Genomic DNA, 17,697 nt, shown 5'->3' on the forward strand with positions numbered 1-17,697 from the left:
AATGAATTGGGAGATTGGGACACCAAATTGTACACTCTAAATATATGCTGTTTATTGTCTGTTACAAAAAAGAAAGAGAGAAAAAAAGAAAAAAACAAAAAACTCCCTACAGGACCAGACAGCTTCACAGGCAAATTCTGCCAAACATACAAAGAACTTATACTGATTCTTCTCTAACTCTTCCAGAAGATTGAAGAGGAGGGAACACTCCCAAAGACATTCTATGAAGCCACCATCACCCTGATACCAAAACCAGACAAAGATACCACCAAAAAAGAAAATTACAGGCCAATATCTTTGATGAACATAGATGCAAAAATTCTCAACAAAATATTAGCAAACTGAATCCAACAACACATAAAAAAGATCATACACCATGACCGTGTGGGAGTCATCCCAAGTACACAAGGATGGTTCAGCATATGTATATCACTGTAATATACCACATTAAGAAAACCACATGATCATCTCAATAGATGCAGAAAAAGCATTTGACAAAGTCAACATTCATTCACGATAAAAACTCTTACCAAAGTGGTTATACAGGGAACAAACCTCAACATAATAAAAGCTATTTATGACAGATAGCCAATATAATACTCAATGGTGAAAAGCTGAAAGCCTTCCCCACTAAAATCTGGAACAAGACAAGGATGCCCACTCTCTCCACTTCTATTCAATGTAGTATTGGAAGTCGTGTCCACAGCAGTCAGAAAAATAGAAGGTATTCAAATTGGAAGGGAAGAGGTAAAATTGTCACTGTATGCAGGTGACATGACACTATATATAGAAAACCCTAAGGGTGCCACACAAAAACTACTAGATCTAATAAATGAATTCAGCAAAGTAGCAGGATACAAGATTAACATTCAGAAATCAGTTGTATTTCTTTATGCTAACAGTGAAATATCTGAAAGGGAATGCAAAAAAAAACAAAATTTTTGCACCCAAAAAAAAAAAAAAACACCTAGGAATAAGCCTGACCAAGGAGGTGAGAGACTTTTACACTAAGAACTATAAAACATTAATAAAGGAAAGTAAAGAGGATTCAAAGAAATGGAAAGATATCCCATGCTCTTGGGTTGGAAGAATTAATAGTTAAAATGGCAATACTACCCAAAGCAATCTACAGATTTAATGTGATCCCTATCAAGTTACCCATGACATTTTTCACAGAACTAGAACAAATAATCTTAAAATCTATATGGAAGCATAGAAGACCCAGAACTTCCAAAGTAATTCTGAGGGACAAAAAGCAGGAGGCATAACTATCCCAGATTTCAGACAATATTACAAAGCTACAGTAATCAAAACAGTGTGGAATGAGAGGAATGGCAGGTCAAGTCACCCATGTAAACTTTTATAGTAAGGATTAAATTGAACCAGTGTCGGTTTTTTTTTTTTTTTTTTTTTTTTGCTATGCTGCTTGGTTAGTGGGATCTTAGTTCTCCAACCAGGGATTGAACCCAGGCCATTGACGGTGACAGTGCAAATGGAGTCCTAACCACTGGACTGGCAGAGAATTCCCATGTCAACTTTTTTAAAAATAAGAATTAAACTGGCCTTGCAGATGCCGCCACCCCGGAGCCTCCCACGCAGTCTAGCCATGGTTAACCCCACCATGGTCGACATCGCCGTCAACGGCGAGCCCTTGGGCCGCGTCTCCTTCAAGCTGTTTGCAGACAAAGTTCTAAAGACAGCAGAAAACTTCCGTGCTCTGAGCACTGGGGAGAAAGGCTTTGGTTATAAAGGTTCCTGCTTTCACAGAATAATTCCGGGATTTATGTGCCAGGGTGGTGACCTCACACGCCATAATGGCACTGGTGGCAGGTCCATCTATGGGGAGAAATTTGATGATGAGAATTTCCTCCTGAAGCATACGGGTCCTGGCATCTTGTCCATGGCAAATGCTGGCCCCACCACAAATGGTTCCCAGTTTTTCATCTGCACTGCCAAGACTGAGTGGTTGGATGGCAAGCATGTGGTCTTCGGCAAGGTGAAAGAGGGCATGAATATCATGGAAGCCATGAAGCGCTTTGGGTCCAGGAATGGCAAGACCAGCAAGAAGATCACCATTGCTGACTGTGGACAAATCTAATAAATTTGACTTGTGTTTTATCTTAACCACCAGACCATTCCTTCTGTAGCTCAGGAGAGCACCCCTACATCCCCATCTGCTTGATATATCCTATAATCTTTGTACTCTCACTGCAGTTCTTTGGGTTCCATATTTTCCTTATTCCCCTCCAAGTTTAGCTGAATTGAAAAGTTTAGGATTATGAAATAAAAACTAAACAAAAAAAAAGAAACTGATAATAGGCCATTTGTTTGCAGATTTCTTTCTTTTTTGTTTTTTTGGTTTTTTTTTTTTTGAATGCAAGTAGTTTATTTTGGAGGTGGTGACAGGAAACATCATTAGGGGTGTAGGGAAGTAAAATAGGGCAAAGTAAACAAATGACAACGAAAACACAACAACCCAAAACCTATGGGACGCAGCAAAAGCAGTTCTAAGAGGGAAGTTTATAGCAATACAGTCCTACCTTAAGAAACAAGAAAATTATCGAATAAACAACCTAACCTTACACCTAAAACAACTAGAGAAAGAAGAACAAAGACACCCCAAAGTGAGCAGAAGGAAAGAAATCATAAAGAGCAGAGCAGAAATAAATGAAAAAGAAAGGAAGGAAACCATAGCAAAAATAAATAAAACTAAAAGCTGGTTCTTTGAGAAGATTAACAAAATGGATAAACCATTAGCCAGACTCATCAAGAAAAAAAGGGAGAAGATGCAAATCAACAGAATTAGAAATGAAAAAGGAGAAGTCACAAAGGACACCTCAGAAATACAAAACATCATGAGAGACTACTACAAGCAATGATATGCCAATCAATTGGATAACCTGGAAGAAATGGATAAATTCTTAGAAAAAATACAATCTTCCAAGACTGAACCAGGAAGAAATAGAAACCATGAACAGAGCAATCACAAGTACGGAAATTGAGGCAGTGATTAAAAATCTCCCAACACACAAAAGCCCAGGACCAGATGGGTTCACGGGCGAATTCTATCAAACATTTCGAGAAGAGTTAACACCTATCCTTCTCAAACTCTTCCAAAATATTGCAGAAGGTGGAACACTCCCAAACTCATTCTACGAGGCTACCATCACCCTGATACCAAAACCAGGCAAAGATGTCACAAAAAAAGAAAACTACAGACCAATATCACTGATGAATATAGATGCAAAAATCCTCAACAAAATACTAGCTAACAGACTCCAACAGCACATTAAAAAAATCATACACCATGATCAAGTGGGGTTTATCCCTGGGATGCAAGGATTCTTCAATATACGCAAATCAATCAATGTGATACATCATATCAACAAATTGAAGGATAAAAACCATATGATCATTTCAATAGATGCAGAAAAAGCTTTTGACAAAGTTCAACATCCATTTATGATAAAAGCTCTCCAGAAAATGGGCATAGAAGGAAATTATCTCAACATAATAAAAGCCATATATGAAAAACCAAAAGCCAACATCGTTCTCAATGGGGAAAAACTGGAAGAATTCCCTCTAAGAACAGGAACAAGACAAGGGTGTCCACTCTCACCATTATTATTCAACACAGTTTTGGAAGTTTTAGCCACAGCAATCAGAGAAGAAAAAGAAATAAACGGAATCCAAATTGGAAAAGAAGAAGTAAAATTGTCACTCTTTGCAGATGACATGATATTATACATAGAAAACCCTAAAGACTCTACCAGAAAACTGCTAGCACTAATTGATGAGTTTAGGAAAGTAGCAGGATACAAAATTAATGCACAGAAATCTCTTGCATTCCTATACACTAACAACGGAAGAGCAGAAAGAGAAATTAAGGAAACTCTCCCATTCACCATTGCAACCAAAAGAATAAAATACCTAGGAATAAACCTGCCTAAGGAGGCAAAAGATCTGTATGCAGAAGACTTTAAGACATTGATGAAAGAAATCAAAGATGACACAAACAGATGGAGGGACATACCATGTTCCTGGATTGGAAGAATCAACATCGTGAAAATGACTGTACTACCCAAAGCAATTTACAGATTCAATGCAATCCCGATCAAATTACCAATGGCATTTTTCACAGAACTAGAGCAAGAAATCTTACGATTTGTATGGAAACGCAAAAGACCCTGAATAGCCAAAGCAATCTTGAGAAGGAAAAATGGAGTTGGTGGAATCAGGCTTCCTGACTTCAAACTATACTACAAGGCCATAGTGATCAAGACAGTATGGTACTGGCACAAAAATAGAAAGGAAGATCAGTGGGATAGAATAGAGAACTCAGAAGTAAGCCAAACACATATGGGCACCTTATCTTTGACAAAGGAGGCACGAGTATACAATGGAAAAAAGACAGCCTCTTCAATAAGTGGTGCTGGGAAAATTGGACAGCAACATGTAAAAGAATGAAATTAGAACACTTCCTAACACCATACACAAAAATAAACTCCAAATGGATTAAAGACCTACATGTAAGGCCAGACACTATAAAACTCCTAGAGGAAAACATAGGCAGAACACTCTATGACATCCATCAAAGTAAGATCCTTTTTGACCCACCTCCTAGAATCATGGAAATAAAATCAAGAATAAACAAATGGGACCTCATGAAACTTAAAAGCTTTTGCACAGCAAAAGAAACCATAAACAAGACTAAAAGGCAACCCTCAGAATGGGAAAAAATAATTGCCTATGAAACAACGGACAAGGATTAACCTCCAAAATATACAAGCAGCTCATGCAGCTTCATACCAAAAAAGCAAATAACCCAATCCACAAATGGGCAGAAGACCTAAATAGACATTTCTCCAAAGAAGACATACAGATGGCCAACAAACACATGAAAAGATGCTCAACATCACTCATCATCAGAGAAATGCAAGTCAAAGCCACAATGAGGTATCACCTCACACCAGTCAGAATGGCCATCATCACAAAATCTGGAAACAACAAATGTTGGAGAGGGTGTGGAGAAAAGGGAACTCTCCTGCACTGTTGGTGGGACTGTAAGTTGGTACAGCCACTATGGAAAACAATTTGGAGGTTCCTTAAAAAACTACAAATAGAACTACCATATGATCCAGTAATTCCACTCCTGGGCATCTACCCAAAGAAAACCATAATCCCAAAAGAAACTTGTACCATAATGTTTATTGCAGCACTATTTACAATAGCCAGGACATGGAAGCAACCTAAATGTCCATCAACAAATGAATGGATACAGAAGATGTGGCATATATATACAATGGAATATTACTCAGCTATAAAAAGGGATGAGATGGAGCTATATGTAATGAGGTGGATAGAACTACAATCTGTCATACGTAGTGAAGTAAGTCAGAAAGAGAAGGACAAATATTGTATGCTAACTCACATATACGGAATCTAAAAATGGTACTGATGAACTCAGTGACAAGAACAAGGATGCAGATACAGAGAATGGACTGGAGAACTCGAGGTATGGGAGGGGGCAGGGGGTGAAGGGGAAACTGAGACGAAGCGAGAGAGTAGCACAGACATATATATGCTACCAACTGTAAAATAGTCAGTGGGAAGTTGTTGTATAACAAAGGGAGTCCAACTCGAGGATGGAAGATGCCTTAGAGGACTGGGGCGGGGAGGGTGGGGCGGACTCGAGGGGCGGGGGAGTCAAGGAAGGGAGGGAATACCGGGATATGTGTATAAAAACAGATGATTGAACCTGGTGTACCCCCAAAAAAATATAATAATAAAAAAAAATAAATTAATAAAAAAAAAAATAGGGCAAAGAAGGGAGTTAATAAAATGAACATTATCAAGCAAAGATGCCCCAATGGGCAAAAGAACAGTCTTAGAGGAGCTCCAGGAAATGGTGTAAAACACACTCTAGAATTATGGGCTGGGGTATTTATACACAACTGAGAGTCATAACATGAAGGCTACTCCCAAGGGACATTAATTCCTCAGCACTTCCAGTCTGCCATGAACACAAGCAGGCAGAGCAGCCTCTGAGGGCAGTTACACTGTCAGTGGACACTGACAGCATCCGTTTGCAGATTTCTTTACTGAGCATTTTAAGATATCATCCATAGGCATTTGAAAATACGCATATTTTTGGTTTCACATATTTTTATCCTAAAATTAACTTAAACATTTTTTATGGCTGAAATAAAAGTTTGTAACTGCTCCTTTTTCATATAACATGTTAAGGTAACATCCTCAGATTTCAAAGTGTGAAATAAAGTTTAAAATTAGTAAGTTTAACTGCTGCTTTCACAAATGAGGGATTAAGACTCTAAAGACAACTTTCTCCCACAGAAAACAATTATAAAACCAAGACATGGGGAAAGGAAACTTTTCAACAAGTGGTATTGGAATAACTGGATATCTGTATAGAAAAGTATGAACCCTGACCCTTACATCATTCACAGAAATTTGCCTGAATTGGATCATAGATGTAAATGGCTAAAAGAAATTCTTCAAGCAGAAAATAAATGATAAAAGAAGGAATCTTGGGATATCAGGAAGGAAAAAACAACAGAAAGTAAAATATGAATAAACGCAATAGGCTTTTCTCCTCCTCTTGAGCTTTATAAATTATTCTTGATGGTTGAAGCAAAAATTATAACAGTTTGATGTTCTCAAAAAACACTAAAGATAAAATGAAATTCTAAAAAATGTTCAAGTAATCCACAGAAGACAGGGGAAAGAAAACAAAGGAAAAAAAAAACAGAACTGAAGAGAAAAAGTAAAATGACAGACCTCAGCCCTAACATATCAATAATTGCATTAAATGGAAATAGTCTAAATAAAACATGATCTAACAATATGCTTTTTATAAGAAACTTGCTTCAAATATGAAAGTATTATTATGGAAGTTTTATTTATAATAGCCAGAAATTGCAGGAGGGAGGGGAGAAAATGTCCTAAAACAGGTAAATGGCTAAACAAACGGTGGTGCATCCATACTGTGGAGCACTACTTGCCCTTGAAAAGGGGCGAGCTGCTGATACAAGCCACAGTTTGAATGGATCTCAAGAGCACGATGTTGAGTAAAGAAAAAGCAGTCTCCAATGGTCACTACTGTATGATCTCATTTATATAATATTCTCAAAATGACAAAATTATAGCGATAGAGAATAAATTATTGGTTGTGAGGGTTTGGAGATAGTGGAGGAGGGGAATGGGTATAAGTATAAAGGGGTAGCATGAAAAACCAATTGTCCATCAGCTGTTGAACAGATAAACAAATTCTGGTATATGCATGCAGTGGAATACTACTCAGCAAGCAAAAGGAAAGAAATATTAATACACGCAGCATTTTAAGATGAGTCTTAAAATCATGATCAGTGAAAAAAGATACCACAAGGAGAAAAAAATTTTTTTTATTTTATCTATATGAGATGGTGGATGTTAACTAAACCTATTGTGGTAATCATTTCACAATATATGTAATTCAAATGGTCTTGCTGTGTGCCTTAAACCTACACAGTGATGTATGCCAACTATTTCACAATAAAAAACAGGGAAAAAGTGGGTAAAAAAGACTGCAGACTACACACTATATGATTTCATTTATAGGAGACCCTGCAAAAGGCAAAATGGTAGTGGTAGAAAAGCAGATCAGTGGTTGCCTGGAACCAGTAGGCAGGGGAGGGGAGGACTCTGAAAGGGCATGAGCAAACTTTCTAGGATGAAGGAACTGTTCAGTATCCTCACTGTGGTGGTGGTGACACAAATGTATAACCAAATGACCAGTGACCAAAACTAATCAACCTGTATGCTTAAAACAGGGAAATTTTAGTATATTTAAATTATACTTCAGTGAAACTGAAAAAAGGGTTTTTTTTTTATTAGTAAGTCCAACTTCCCAGTAAACTGGAGTTCTAAAAAAAAAAAAAAAAAGAAAAGAAAGGAAAGGAAAATAAAATAGTAGCTTTCTAGTTTCTCTAGAGGAATATTTGCCTGTGTGATACCCAGAAGGTACTTATTAGCCTGGCTGCCTGCTTTCTGGCAGGAGATAGGTACAGGGAAATCCCTTTTTCTGTACTCATCATTAACCCAGTTGTGCATGGTATTCCCAAGTCCAGAACTTATCAAGTTTGGTTTTTCCAGAGAACAAACCTCTACTCTCTTGCTTGGGTAGTCACATGACTACATGGGGTAGGAAAGGACCCTGGAGGTCTCACCACTGCCTCTCTAGACTTGCAACTAGTTTCTCATTTTTAGCCCCCATTTTCTCCCTATATAGGACTTGGGCCTCTCAGTACTGAGCCTTTCTGGGTTTACAGGGCAAACTGTTACCTTTTCAAATCATTTTTATCCCAGTGTAGCTTCTCATCTTCTGTCATTTTCTGCTATTCTACCTTCTGTTTTCCATCTTTCTGAATTTTCTTGGCCTGCTACTCTCTCTCCTCCCTTTCTCCCCACCTCCTTTTTTGAGTTTTTACCTTTTAAAGATTCATTTCCTTTAATTGAGGGAGAGTGCTAGGGACTGAGTTTGTACGGCTGAATTTGGCTTAATACACTATTAAATGTGTTAATACCCGTATTCAGCTTGCAGAATTCTGCATACCTAAATATTAGTCAGCAAAAGAATCCACTCACAATCAGTAAGAAATGGGAAGTTCTCATATAAGTCATACTGTACTCACAGAATATTGTCCCAAGTATAATAATAATTACTTGGAATATGTGCTTATATTTTATTGTTGGGGGTGAGGTGAGGTGAAGGAAAGTGTGAATAGTCTAGAATGTTGAAAAGTAACCTGTGTTCTGCAAGTACCTCTTTAGTGGTGTAAACAAAGCAATTCAACATAAGTATGAATGACATTCTTGTTATCTTTAGCATACATTACAGTAAGTGCTTAAACTGTGTAATGTTAAGTTATATAAAGCAACTTGGGGCATATGTTTAATTGTTGGAACTGTTTTTATTTTAAATAAGTTAAAGTTCAAATGTTCTATATAAAACTAGATAGTTCTGAAATTGAAAACAAAAGTTGGCTTTTAATGAAATCTCAGTTATTTGTAGGTGAATGCTTCACAAACTGTAGAAAATAATATTGTTCAGGGTCAGAAGACCCCTCTAGTATGATTTCAAATCTGGTCATACCACGTTAAAAAAAAAAAATTAAAATATAAATTTTTAAAAATTTGTCTGAACTCTTCAACTTAGTACTCTCACATATAATAACCTGAGTACAGGCAAGTCATGGCAAAGTGAGTGTATGACATTAATTGCAGTTTTGGTGAAGTATATTATTTTGTGCTGAAAAGGGACTATTTATTCATTCAAAAACATAAGACTATAGTCAATAAATAGTGCTTTTGATTCTTGCTGACTTAATCTTAAGGTAGGGTTTCATCATCTCCTACATACTAGTTTTAGGCATTAGAAAATGCCTTCTTCGAATACTTTTCAAATGAACACTGATGCTTTACATGACTCTGGCTTTTGCCAGACAGTTCGAATTAGTGCTGTCCTCAGTCTCTCAGAGCACAAAACAGAGCCAGGCCTAACAACGTTTTAAAAAATAAGTGCATGTACCTCAAAAACTGGTACAAGAGTGTAATGAAATTATATTCCAATTAAAAGTGTTCATAAATAAATAAATAAATAAGCGCAAAATTATGCAGCAGCAAGCGAAACTTCTCCAGGTGGAATGTGTTCCCTGCTTGTTAACCATTTCTAACATGATGAATGCCAAAAGGCAGTCCATGGATGTATGCCTGGACTTGCCCATTAGTACTAATAGAGTTACAAAGAAAACAGATGAAGCACTGATCTTAAATTAGAACTGCCTCATCATATAAAAAGCCATTGTTTACGCCAGTATATCCAGGTGTCAGATGAATTATAAATGCTAGATCACTGTTTCATAATAGCAACATCTGGCAGATTTTTTGTTGCTTCTAAAAGAAATTGGCTTAGCTCAAATGATATCATTACAGGATGCTTCCTTTTCTTAAAATAGTTGAACCAAATTCAGAAGGAAAATACATCCAAAATACAAAAAAAAATTACCTAAAATTTCTTTTTTAAATATAATACTAAGGGGAAAAAATATGTATAATATGAATGAAAGTATGACGTATAAGAAAGCATCTCCTTTATTCCAGCATTAGAGTAAATCTTTGAGTGCATCTTAGAACTTTCTCATTATTTCCTACTTTGAGAAAAACAAGTAACAGTTATAACTTTGCCTTTGAAGTTTATTCAAATTGTAAATTGACTCACTCTGGTCTGGCTTTGTGATATGATTCTTCTCACAGTTCTGTATGCCAGCACTATGCTAGGTTCTATTCCAATAGAAAAACTATTTGCCTTTTAAAGATATGAGCTTTCCCTATGAGCACATGTGTGAGGAGCTAAGCTGCCCTCACACAGGTTGGTTACTCTAAAATTTATCCATGAGTGTTGGCAAAATAACTGAGTTTGCCTGTCAGTCTCATTTACTAATTTTTGGTTTTTAACAAATTATTTAACCTCTCTGTGCTTCAGTTTCTTTATATATATATATATATATATATACACACACACACACACACACACACACATATATATATCAGAAGGATTAAAAAATCTTATGTGAAGTGATTGACACAGTAGAAGGTACACAATGTTTATTAAATGTTAATCTGTGAAATAGCAAAAACTAGTATTAGCTACCTACTTTCCTCGAGTGAGTCTAACATACCCATAATTTTTTAAATGTTGATACCACTAAATATAGGGTCTCTTGTAGCTTAATGTTTGTAATTCCTGAAAGCACAATCCAATTTTAACTTATTATATTTTATTCCCAAGATGTTGATCTTTCCTGGGATTTGAGTCATAGCTTATTTTTATGGGCCTTTAAATTTTACAAAGTATTTAATGGCGTATGGGCAAAAAATAAGACCCTATAAATTCATATTTCTCCAAATTCCATTTCAGATTCTCTTCTTATAAATAAGTGAAATTGGCAGATTTTACTCCATAATGGAAAACAAAACCCAAATGCGTCAAACAGCTTAGTCTTAGTATTTTAAATCTGTGTATTTTTTCTGTTCATCAAAATAAATGGAAAATTATTTTGAACAACAGAATCCAGATGATGACTGAAAGACGCCTAAAACTATTCATCAGTGTATTTGGGGAGATGCTCACATAGAATTAATTTATAGGCTGAGATGTCTATCATTCCCAATTCTACATAATACAATAAGGCTAAATTTATTTGAAGCAGACTTGGCTTTAGGCCCCCCCAAATCTTGTGGCCAAGAATAAAGAAAACTAATGAAACCAAAAGCTTTTCTTTGAAAAGATCAATAAAATTAATAAACCTGTAGCCAGACAGATCAAAGAAAAGATGGAAATTAACAATATTAGAAATAAGAAAGATGACATCCCTACAGATTCTACAGATATTAAAAGGACCATAAGGGAACACTGTGAACAATTTTGCATTAATAAAATTAAAAATTTAGTTGAAATGGACAAATTCCTTGAAAGACACAAACTACCCACTCAATCAGGAAGAATTACATAATTTGAATAGGCCTATGTCTATTAAGGAAATTGAACTTTTTTTTTTTAACTTTTTATTTTTTTAATTTTTTACAATAAACTGCATGTATTTAGAGTGTACAATTTGGTCTCCCAATCTCCCAATTCATTGCCCCCCAACCCTCCCAGCTTTCCCCACATGGTGTCCATATGTTTGTTCTCTACATCTGTGTCTCTGTTTCTGCCTTGCAAACCGGTTGATCTGTACCATTTTTCTATAGTCCACATATATGTGTTAATATACAATATTTGTTTTTCTCTTTCTGACTCACTTCACTCTGTATGACAGTCTCTAGGTCCATCCATGTCTCTACAAATGTCCCAGTTTCATTGCTTTTTACAGCTGAGTAATATTCCATTGTATGTATGTACATCTTCTTTATCCATTCATCTGTTGATGGACATTTAGGTTGCTTCCATGTCCTGGCTATTGTAAATAGTGCTGCAATGAACATTGGAGTGTATGTGTCATTTTGAATTATGGTGTTCTCTGGGTATATGCCCAGTAGCGGGATTGCTGGGTCATAGGGTAGTTCTATTTTAGTTTTGCAAGGACGCGCCATACTATTTTCCATAGTGGCTGTATCAATTTACATTCCCACCAGCAATGCAAGAGCATTCCTTTTTCTCCACACCCTCTCCAGCATTTACTGTTTGTAGTTTCTGATGATGCCCATTCTAACCGGTGTGAGGTGATACCTCATTGTAGTTTTGATTTGCATTTCTCTAATAATTAGTGATGTTGAGCAGCTTTTCATGTGCCTCTTGCCCATCCATATGTCTTCTTTGGAGAAATGCCTGTTTAGGTCTTCTGCCCATTTTTTGATTGGGTTGTTTTTTTGATATTGAGCTGGATAAACTGTTTATATATTTTGGAGATTAATCCTTTGTTGACTCGTTTGCAAATATTTTTTCCCATTCTGAGGGTTGTCTTTTCATTCTGCTTATAGTTTCCTTTGCTGTGCAGAAGCTTTGAAGTTTCATTAGGTCCCACTTATTTATTTTTGTTTTTATTTCCATTATTCCAGGGGGTGGATCAAAAAAGATCTTGCTGTTATTTACGTCGAAGAGTGTTCTTCCTATGTTTTCCTCTAGGAGTTTTATAGTGTCTGGCCTTACATTTAGGTCTTTTATCCATTTTGAGTTTATTTTTGTTTATGGTGTTAGGAAGTGTTCTAATTTCATCCTTTTACATGTAGCTGTCCAGTTTTCCCAGCACCACTTATTGAAGAGGTTGCCTTTTCTCCATTGTATATCCTTGCCTCCTCTGTCATAGATTAGTTGACCGTAGTTTATCTCTGGGCTTTCTATCCTGTTCCATTGATCTATATTTCTGTTTTTGTGCTAGTACCATACTGTCTAGATCACTGTAGCCTTGTAGTATAGCCTGAAGTCGGGAAGCCTGATTCCACCAACTCCGTCTTTCCTTCTCAAGATTGCTTTGGCTGTTCGGGGTCTTTTGCGTTTCCATACAAATTGTAAAATTTCTTGTTCTAGTTCTGTGAAAAATGCCATTGGTAATTTGATGGGGATTGCACTGAATCTGTAAATTGCCTGGGTAGTATAGTCATTTTCACAATGTTGATTCTTCCAATCCAAGAACACAGAGTATTTCTCCATCTGTTTGTGTCGTCTTTGATTTCTTTCATGAGTGTCTTATAGTTTTCTGAGAAGGAAATTGAACTTGTAATTAAAATCTTTCCACACTGAAAAGTTCAGGCCTAGGTAGCTTCACTGGTAAATCCTACCAAGTATTTAAGGAAGAAGTAACAGCAGTTCTACAAAAACTCTAACAGAAAGTTTAAGCAAAGGGAGTACTTTCCAACTCAATCTATGAGACCAGCATTACCCAGGTCTGACAAAGACAGGAAAAGAAAACTATAGGTCAGTATCCCTGATGATCACAGATTCATATTTTCTAAACAAAATTTCAGCAAATCAAATTCAACAATATATTAAAAGGTAATATACCATGGTCAAATGGGGTTTATTCCAGGAATGCACAGTTTCACATTTGAAATCAATCAATGTAACTCACCATATTAAGGAACTGAAAAAAAAACCATATGGTCTTCTCAGTAGATGCAGAAAAAGCATTTGACAAAATATTACATCCATTCCTTGTGAAAATTCTCAGGAATTTTCTCAAAGTAAAAATAGAATCTATTGAGAAAAAAAAAAAAACCCTACAGCTAACATCATACTTAATAGTGAAAGACTGAATGCTTTCCCTCTAAGATCAGGAACAAGACATGAATGCCTGATTCACCACCTCTGTTCAACATTGTAGTAAATGTCATAACACATACAATAAGGCAAGAAAATGGTAGTAATAAAGACATCCACAGGACTTCCTTGGTGGTCCAATGGGTAAAACTCCATGCTCCCAGTGCAGGAGGCCCAAGTTCAATCCCTGGTCAGGGAACTAGATCCTGCATGCATGCCACAACTGAGAGTCCACATGCCACAACTAAGAAGCCTGCCTCAACTAAGAAGTCCGCATGCCACAACTAAAGATCCTGCATGTGGCAATGAAGATCCCATGTGCCGCAGCTAAGACCCAGCACAGCCTAAATAAATAAATAAGTAAATATTTTTTAAAAAGTGAAATCAAATTGAACATTTAGGGGAAAAAAATAAAATTATTTTAAAAAGACATCCACATTAGAAAGGAAGAAGTAAAACTATCTTTATTCACAAACAACATGATTGTCTATGGAATCTACCCCCCCCCCCAAAAAAAAAAGAAAAAAATCTACTAGAATAAATGAGTTTAGTAAGGCTGCAGAATACATGCTCAGTATACAAAAATCAATACTAGCAATAAACCATTGGAAAATTGAAATTTAAATGTCATTACCATTTAAGACAGTATCAAAAAATATTAAAGAAATCTAGCAAAATACCTTAAAGACCTGGACACTGAAACTATAAAACATTACTAACGACTTAGAGGGCTGGGACAGGGAAGGTGGGAGGGAGGGGATATGGAAATATATGTATAAATATAGCTGATACACTTTGTTGTACAGCAAAAACAAGCACAACAGTGTAAAGCAATTATATTCCAATAAAGAGCTAAAGAAAAAATTACTAACAAATTAAAGACCTAAATAAATCAAGAAATACCTGTTGTTCATGGATCAGAAAACTCAATGTAGTTAAAATGTCAGTCTCCCCAAATTGATCTAAAGAGTCAATGTAACCACAATAAAACTCCTAGGAGGCTATTTTGTAGAAATTGGCAAACTTATTCTAAAATCCATATGGAAATGCAAAGGATCTAGAATAGCCAAAACAACTTTGAAAAAGAACAAAATTGGAGGACTAGCACTATCTGATTTTATTATAAAACTATAGTAATCAAAACAGTGTGATAGTTGGTATAAAGATAGGCAAGTAGATCAATGGAACAGAACAGAGAGTCTAGAAATAGTTCCATACGTATATGATATATGGACAACAAAGATACAAAAGTAATAGGTAGAAATATGGTGTCACTTATTTGTGGAATCTCAGATATGATACAAATGAGTTATTTATAAAACAGAAACAGACTCACAGACATAGAAAACAGATTTATGGTTACCATAGGGGTAAGGGGGTGGGGAGGGATAAGTTAGGAGTTTGAGATTAGCAGGTGCAAACTACTATATTTAAAATAGGTACAGGGACTTCCTAGGTGGCACAGTGGTTAAGAATCCGCCTGCCAGTGCAGGAGACATGAGTTCGATCCCTGCTCCGGGAAGATCCCACATGCCACGGCACAACTAAGCCCGTGTGCCACAACTACTGAGCCTGCACTCTACAGCCCGTGAGCCACAACTGTTGAGCCCATGTGCCGCAATTACTGAAGCCCACGCATCTAGAACCCATGCTCCACAACAAGAGAAGCCACTGCAATGCCAGTGCACCACAATGAAGAGTAGTCCTCACTCACCACAACTAGAGAAAGCCCGTGTGCAGCAATGAAGACCCAACGCAGCCAATAAATAAATAAATAAAATTTACTTATTTATTAAAATAAAATTAAAATAGGTATGACTTCCCTGGTGGCACGTGCCACCAAGCAACTAAGCTTGTGAGCCACAACTACTGAGCCCACATGCCTAAAGCCTGTGCTCCGCAACAAGAGACGGCCACCCCAATAAGAAGCTCGCGCATTGCAGCGAAGAGTAGCCCCCACTCTCTGCAACTAGAGAAAGCCCACGCACAGCAACAAAGACCTAATGCAGCAAATAAATATATAAATTTATTTTTTAATAATAAAAATAAAATAGATTAACAAGGTCCTACTGTATAGCACAAGGAACTATATTCAATATCCTGTAATAAACCATATACATAACTGAATCACTTTGCTGTACACTGGAAATTAATACAACATTGAAAATCAGCTATACTTCAATAAAATTTTTTAATTTAAAAAAAAGTTTAAAGCAATAGGTAGAGAAAGAATAGTCTTTTCAACAAATAGTACCAGACAGTTGAATTTCCAGATGCCAAAAAAATTAACTTTGACTCATACCTTGCATCAATATAAAAATTAATTCAAAAGGGATCATAGATCTAAATGTAAGACCTAATACTATAAAACTTCTAGAAGAAAACATAGGAAGAAATTCTTGTGATCTTGGGTTATTAGGCAAGGATATCTTAGATTCAACACCAAAAGCATCATCCATAAAAGAAAAAAATTGATAAATTAGACTTCGTCAAAATTAAAACCTTTTGTTCTTCAAAAATCACTGTTAAGAAAATGAAAAGACAGATCACAGAGTGGGCAAAAACATTTGCAAATCATATATCTGCTAGAAGACTTGTATCCAGAATATATAAAGAATTCTCAAAATTCAATATATAAGAAACAACCAACCTGATTTTTTTAAATGGCAAAACATTTATACTGACTTCATCAAAGATATACAGATGGAAAATTAGCACATGAAGATACCTGACAGCATTTATCATTAGGAAATGCAAATTAAAATCACAGTGAGATACTACCACATACCTATTTTAATGACTGAAATTTAAAAACTGACTACCCCAAGTGTTGACAAGGATGTGGAGGAACTGGAACTTTCTAACACTGCTGGTGGGAATATAAAATTATACCACTGTTTGAGAAAACAGTTGAGCCATTTCTTAAAAAGTTAAACATACCTATCTACCATGTGATTCAGCATTCCATTCCTAGGCAGTTACACAAGAAAAATGAAGGCTCTATGCCCATAAAAAGACTCATACATAACTGTTCACAACAACATTGTATGTAATGACCAAAAATCTAGAAGCAACCAATGTCCATCCACAAGTGAATGAACAAACTGTGATATATCCATGCAATGGAATACTACTTAGCTATAGAAAGGAGTTACTACTGGCAACCCAACAACATGGATGCATCTCAAATAATTATGCTCAGTGAAAGAAGGCATACAAAAAAAGAGTACATACTTATGGTTCCATTTATATAAAGTTGTAGTAAATGCAAATTAATCTGTAGTGACAAAAAGCAAATCAGTCATTGCTTGCAGGGGAGGATACAGGAAAAGGCAGAAGAAGCACAAGGAAAGTTTGGGGAGTTATGGATGATATGTTCACTATGTTGATTGTGGTGATGATTTCAAAGGTGCGTGGAGATGTCAGAATGTATCAAATTGTACACTTTAAATATATGCAGCTTATTGTATGTCAGTTATACCTCATTAAAGTTGTTAAAATAAAACAAAACAAAAATCTTGTGGTTAACAAACCTCTAAACCCTCACACATTCCCTGTAATAAGTTCTTAGAGGCAGTCTCTTGGGCCTGATCCCATTTCTTCTATTAAAACAATACTTAACAGGAGGAGAGGGAAGCCCATAGTTTGTGCCTTGTGGTGGGGTACAGCAGAAGAGTCCAGGTGTTTGACAAGGAGGAAAAAAAGCCAATTAACTGGACAAATTGAGTCCCTGGGATGTAGGACTTAAATGGTGGAGAAAGTATAATTTTTCTCTTTTACTGGAAATCTAAGCACCAGATTTTGTCTTATGAACACAATCAGGTCTTCCTTACTCATTATGGTAAAAAGACATTCCAGAAAATTCCTTGTGTTTCTTAATGTTA

At 36.1% G+C, this 17,697-nt stretch overlaps 2 protein-coding genes across 6 annotated transcripts in view; both read left to right on the forward strand.

The window, feature by feature from the left end:
• Nucleotides 1-17,697, forward strand: part of SBF2 (SET binding factor 2) — a 440,997-nt gene that overhangs the window by 407,213 nt on the left and 16,087 nt on the right. The window lies entirely within an intron of this gene.
• LOC130860705 (peptidyl-prolyl cis-trans isomerase A-like) lies at nucleotides 1,568-2,292 on the forward strand. Its single transcript, XM_057749276.1, has one exon. It carries the CDS (start codon nucleotides 1,571-1,573, stop codon nucleotides 2,096-2,098), a length of 528 nt encoding a protein of 175 aa, XP_057605259.1. The 5' UTR covers nucleotides 1,568-1,570; the 3' UTR covers nucleotides 2,099-2,292.

The sequence above is a fragment of the Hippopotamus amphibius genome, chromosome 9 (genome assembly GCF_030028045.1).
Source record: "Hippopotamus amphibius kiboko isolate mHipAmp2 chromosome 9, mHipAmp2.hap2, whole genome shotgun sequence".
Classification (NCBI taxonomy): domain Eukaryota; kingdom Metazoa; phylum Chordata; class Mammalia; order Artiodactyla; family Hippopotamidae; genus Hippopotamus; species Hippopotamus amphibius.

Coding starts and splice junctions, on each gene's coding strand:
- LOC130860705 (XM_057749276.1), top strand. CDS start 1,571: ATGCCGCCACCCCGGAGCCTCCCACGCAGTCTAGCCATGGTTAACCCC.